At 34.9% G+C, this 6,598-nt stretch overlaps 1 protein-coding gene across 1 annotated transcript; it reads right to left on the reverse strand.

The window, feature by feature from the left end:
- Positions 1-225: 225 nt before the first annotated feature.
- Positions 226-5,884, reverse strand: LOC105835418 (serine/arginine-rich splicing factor 1B). The gene is made up of 3 exons (XM_012678697.3): positions 5,479-5,884; positions 4,446-4,830; positions 226-3,481 (listed from the first exon to the last, which is right to left on the reverse strand). The coding sequence occupies exons 1-3, from the start codon at positions 5,646-5,648 to the stop codon at positions 3,290-3,292; spliced, it is 747 nt and encodes a 248-aa protein (XP_012534151.1). The 5' UTR covers positions 5,649-5,884; the 3' UTR covers positions 226-3,289.
- Positions 5,885-6,598: the final 714 nt, after the last annotated feature.

A 6,598-nucleotide genomic window follows, 5' to 3' on the forward strand; every position in this document is an offset into this window, starting at 1 on the left:
TTGCCAACGTTTCCTGATCCAGCAACTGAGAATCCTTTCTTTCTCTCACTCTCCTGATCCTGAATTTCCTCTTGATCCTCTATCCTGTTTCGCTATTCTCATTTTCATCTATGTCTTTTAATCCTTTTTATAATTTATGCTCTCCGTACCGCAAATCCTCCAAAACGCAATCCATCTCATCCCAACGTCAAGCGAATGTGTATTATATCCATCCAAGAAGTAAGATCGTGTTGATTTCAGTTTTTCATTCATTGTGTTACAATCCCAATATACAAAAGAAGAAAAAATACATTAGTTTCTTATGTAAATTAATATTATATATAGTTTATTAATGCAAATGTAATGCCTGTGACATATAAAATTATGAAACTGCGATATGCGATATACAGTCTCTGTTTGGCATATGATTTTAAATATTGTATATTTTTGGAAAAAAAAAAATATTTGTATATAGTAAGAAACTTAAGTTATGAAATAAAAACAGAATCACAGGATTAGTTTGCAAAAATAGCATAAAATATCCAATGTTTTCCTTTCAATGCGTGTGTGTGTGTGTGTGTGTGTGTGTGCGTGTGTGTGTGTGTGTGTGTGCGCGCGCGCGCGCGCGCTGAAAGTAGAATATAATAAAAATTTTCGAAAGTGCATTTAATTATGTGGCCGTTGCAAGTGTAACAGAAAGGAAAACACGACAACAAAGAAATGCGACCAATATGTCAATTAATAATTACTTCACCGCATTTCAATAAATTTGTGTCGTATATCACTTAAAATTTATATGTAATTTAAATATGTTTTAAAAATATCCAGATTATTTATATATATATTGAGCATGTTATGCTATGTTTTCACATCGAAAAATATTAAAAATCTAAATAAGTTAGATATTTTGTACTGAAATAACAATCAAACGCAATCTGCAAAATCAGCAAATGACCCATGAAACATTAAATGGTCATCCAAGTCTATTGTCAAATACATTTGCGTGTTATAAAGCGAATTAGACTATATAGGAGTAATAATATACAGAAAAATTTGTTGTGTCAATATAATTATGTTTAGTGTATAATAAACATTAATTCATTACGCTCATATATTTCGTTATATGTATATGCGCGACATATTGTCATCACTACTGATTTAATTTGAAATTACTTTGATTTAATTCATGAATAGCGAAAATGAATCGTGTAAACAATCTTGAGGTACTTATTTCTATGTACATGTTATATATGTTAGAGTTAATGTATAATCGTATTCTTAGATAAATAAAAATATATATTTTTTATAAGATGAATATACATACATAGCATGCCACTCTTTCAATTTATTTGTTACCAGAGGCGCATATATATACAGAATATTTCGCATATTTTTGCGTATTTTCCCTTAAATTACAGTTTTTGACAAAAAGATAAAGTTTAAGAATGCCTATTTTGGTCTGTAGCAGATCTTGGTGCTGAGTATAATTTTTCTATGAATATAATTTAATATTCTTAGCTTTATAAATTGCGCATTGACAATTTTAGTCTTGAAACACAGTTAATAGCTAATATTCGATGCTCAGAAGTATCTTTAAAATCCCCCTTCTTTCCTCCAAAAAACTAAATAATTTATTGCAAAAAATAATACCTCAGCCAAGATTCGAACCTAGATCTTTTATTATTCTGTGAAGGCGACTTCCCAATTCGATTATCGAGACATATGATATTATTCTAGCTGAGGTATTATTTTTCAGAATAAATTAGTTTTTTTTCTTTTCTTTTTTTTTTGAGAAAACGGAGATTAAAAATGCTTCTGAGCATCGAGATTTCACTATTAACTGTGTTTCAAGAATGACAAAATTTTCGGCGCGTAGTTCTTATAAAGCTAAGAATATTAAATTGATAAAAAAATTATTACATATTCAGCACCAAGATTCACTGCAGATCGAAATAAGCGTTCTTAAACTTTAAAACATTTATCGGTCGCAGAATTAACTTACTGTTATTGGTTTTGACAAAAGTTTAGTTCTGGAAAATCGACTCTAAATGTGTTAAGATTGACTCTAAATCTGCAACTAAGCAGTAACGCATTTGACCTTTGAACATGGCGTACTAGCGATATTTGTTCCACTTCAATTATGTAATTATGTTAATTCAGGCGATTAGCTATGCAATATATCGTATTATTATAATTACTGCGTTACTATAGTACTAATAACTTGAAAACATTATGACAGTTATAACCTTAAAACTAAAATAAGTATTAATTTAAGCCCTGTTTTATATTGATGTCTATAAAATGTGTATTTAAATACGTTAGTACAAATAGTTTACCCATGTGTTGCTGTATATGTTCATTTCTGTATGACAAAATTTAACATTTTTATAATAGCATGGGGTAAAATTATTGTAAAGATGATCTCGACTATAAAAGGATGTTAGTAAATTCACATGATATAAAAGATTATCATGGGGAAAGTTTTGTTAGGCAAGCTTCAAAATCTCCTGTTTCAGTTATATCCAAATGGAAATGAAGATTTAAGCGTATTTTGCACAATACATTAAAGTAGCCACCATTGTTAGAAATGTATATTAGCAAAGAGTGACTGAGTTATTGTCAATTAAGGATATTTATCATAAATATCAATAATCGCGTTTATTATTTACATCAAAGTTAAAAGCCAGAATAAATTGATAGCTAAGAGTTAAAAGTTTAAGTCTAATTTTGTCAGAAGGCTCATTAAATAATACTTCAAAATTGTTACACATTTCATAAATGGTAGTGATGACAAAAAAGAAGTTGGCAAATATGTGGCGGAATGTATCTTTTTAAATGTAGGAAATTCGATCTGTCAATTTAACAAGCAATTACATATGTTCTCGAGCACGATTTCATTTTTGAGGCTGATAAAAATTCAATGGTATTACATCTTAGATAATAGTTAATAATTATTTCCGAAATAATTAAGATTTTGTTACAATAACAAAAAGTAGCTAAATTAGCTTCTGGGTTGTATAATCAGATATGCTTTAAAAAGCAAGGAACTTAAGAATAATCGTGACATATGTATGTACGAAACAAACCGTGCTCTAATACAATATACAATCAATTAATCAGAGTTATTAAATTCAAGCAATATTAAGAAATTAATTTGAATTCTTTTTTTACAAAATCTTGTTTGGATTAAATTCCATGGAAAATCTTTGTCGAGTGAAATTCAAAATTAGCAATAATGAAACATGGTAAAGAGCAAATATCAATATAAATCTGTACTTATATTACCATGTGAGAGACACATACGTACATACTAGTCGTAAGAGCGAGATCTGGAACGAGATCTTGAGCGCGAATAATTACGCCGCAACGGCGAGTAAGTAGGAGAACCACGGCGCCGTGGACTGTAGCTTCGCGAACGAGTACGACCCCTCTCCCTATCTTCGCTGCGTCCCCTGTCACCACCGCTATGGTCTTCCTTCACACGGATGTAAGCTACTTCACCCTGGACGTCAAATCAAATGAGCAAAATGTAAGGTAGTAGATTCGAGTACATAAATCGTGCAAAAACATTTAAATGACTGCATGTTTATTTATAAGAACATTCAATGCTAGAATAAACCAAAACCCTAAAATCAGCTTATGCATCGAAAATTAAAGATTGCGAATTGGAAATTAAAATTCAATCAATTAGAATAAAATAAATTAAAAATGTATGTCTTGAAGCATTTACAAACATTTCATGGATTGTTCTATTATTGTGTTTAAGTATCTGTATAAAGTTTGAGCACGATTCTTTCCAATTGATTTAGAAGTTTTTTTTTTCTTGATTCTTAGATAAAATCACATTTTACAGTACTCATTTGTAAATTTGATGAGAAAGTAGCATCATAAGTTGAACGTTTCATATATACTAATGAAATTCTTATAAATATTCATGTAAAAGTGTATTTGCGTTCACTTGCTTATTAATAGTTACTTATCCAATATCTATTTGAAACAAAATATGATCGTTTTTGCTTTGCTAAGCCATCATGAATTATTTATTTTGTTCTTTGTAGCTGGTTTCAAGGCCAAAATTCAGGTTCATGAATTACATTAAATTATTTATCATTAATTAAAAATAAATAAAAAATAAACTAAAGTCTCGCACATAATAAAAGAATATTATATTAAGAATAAGAATTAGCATTTTTAAAATCACTTTTGTCAACAAATGTTACAGATAATAAATTATGTTGTATTTTGTATAATGTTTATGCCCATAGTTTAATATATTGAGGAAACATTCTAAAATTCTAATTTTTACTATCTAATATTTTTGTATTGCATGCAGGGTTTTAAAAGCTTTTAGAAACTTGAAGTTTTAAAATTTCGCTAATTTTCTGTTGATATTTGATTGGTCGAATTCTAATATCTTCAATTCTCAATGTGCTCCAATAAAACTGTGGCAGAAGAGAATCCAGTACCTCGTGCGATCTGAATCTCGAGTCGTCCAGCTTTTTTACAGCGTACTTCATGTCGTCGTGTCTCAGAAATTCGACGACGCCGGTGCCGTCCTTGTAGACGTCTGCAAAGCACACGTCGCCGGCTTCGCGCATATGATCCTTGAGGTCCTGCCAACTACCCGAGGGTGGCAGTCCGCTGACCAGGACTCTGTACTGCGATCGTCGCGCGGGAGGACCGCGGCCGCGGGAATTGCTCATCTCGCCGCGGCCGCCTCGGCTGCTGTCCCCGGCACCACGTCCGCCGCGGAAATTGTTGCTGGGGCCACCGCCGCGCGGAAACTCGACCCTCAATCTGTAGCCATCGTAATCGTAACCGTCCCTCGCGTGTACCGCGTCTTCCGCATCTCTGAAACAAGAAAACAAAACCGATCGTCATGTTTACAGATCGCCTCCGCGATATTTATTATGTAACTTTCGGGTGGAAAGTCTACTTGTGAATTTAAAACGATATCTTAAATCGAGGTAAACATTATGATCAACGGAAATTTTATGAAACATTTATTAAATTTGCCAAAGTCTAATTCGTTAAGACACATTTTGTACAAATGAGGGAAAGGTTTATCTTGAAGTTAAAAAAAAATATATGTACATTTTTGTCTTTAAAATTTATTTTGGGTCTCACAAAGAAAAATAATTCTGATACAGCACTTGCTGCAGAAGTTTTCTTGTAAAAAAATTGTAATAAACAGCGTATGCTTCTGCCGTCCCATACGTTGCTCCGCAAACGTAAGAGAAGCAGATACTTAAATCAAGAAACATTTGTTCGAGTTTTGTTGTTCGCACACTCGCAATAAACTGCGCATCAGTTCGAGCCGCGTAAGAGGTCGCGCAAAAACGGCTGAAATTTAACGATGCACGTTACGGCGCGAGGTGTTGCGTATGTATGTACATGTGAATAATAAGTCGCACGCCACGAAGACGCCGCTGCGTGAATTCGCAGGATGCGACTCTTCTTTTTTCTAGATCTGACTCTTCGGCCTCTGGTTCAGCTCACCTTGGATCATCAAATTCGACGAATGCGAAGGGCGGGCCCCGGCGGTTTTTCAGGTCGACGAAAGTAACTTTACCGAACTTGTAGAAGAGATCTTGGATGTCCTTCGTACGGATATCCGGTGGCAAATTGCCCACGTATATTCTGCACTCGTTTCTGCCGCCATGAGACATAATTACTACCTACTCTGATTTCCGACGCGAATGGACGGCGTACTCGCGATTGCGTAAATACGTGCTTTACGTAGCGTGCGTGCGTGCGTGCGTGCGTAAGTGCGTACGTACGTGCTCGCAGCGGTTAAACAAAAAGAATTACGAGCGAAACCGGCGGTACGAACGAACGACGGCGTGCACAATCCCCGATGCCCCCAAGCAATCGAAGGTCTCTCGGTCACCGAGATCAGTCGAAGTAAACCGAGGTCCATCGAAACCGACCGAAGACTCGGCCCAGTTTCCACGGCGACGTTTCCAAATCGCGCACTGAGCGCGGTCATCGCGTTTCCATCCATCAGCGCCTCTATGTGCATTAAATGTGCACATTGAACTAAGTAGTCAAATATCTATGAATCCTGTAGGTAATGTGCATGACTTTTTGAGTCTCTTCTATGCTATGTCCACGTTTATTTGGTTGTTTCATGCTATACCCGTAAATTTTACATTTATATGCATTCATATTTTAAATCTGTTTTATGCAAATCGCATAATCGTGTTCTATAAATGTGCAATACCACATATACATGATATAAATTCAAATAATTGATTTGATAAAAATTCACTCACCGATTGCTGTCGCTGCTCCTGCTGCTGCTCCTGCTACATTCCTTTTCCGGAATACCGAGTCGCTCCATGGATGCCGTTTTCTGCTGACATCATCCTGCTATTCTCGAACCGCACATTAATAACGATCGCCCGATACTTTATTCGGCACTCCCGATATTACCGATAATGTATCACACACGAGTAAAACGTAAACCGCGCACGAGAATTTCACTTGACGCGACCGTTACATTTGAAAAAATACGTGAAAAGGACGGCTCGTCTGTTAGCGCGACGGCATTCTCAAAACCACTCAACACCGTACCTGCGCACAAATGAATACGCGAGCACGCACGGAGTCGACAGAA

This window comes from Monomorium pharaonis, chromosome 1 (assembly GCF_013373865.1).
Source record: "Monomorium pharaonis isolate MP-MQ-018 chromosome 1, ASM1337386v2, whole genome shotgun sequence".
NCBI classification, from domain to species: domain Eukaryota; kingdom Metazoa; phylum Arthropoda; class Insecta; order Hymenoptera; family Formicidae; genus Monomorium; species Monomorium pharaonis.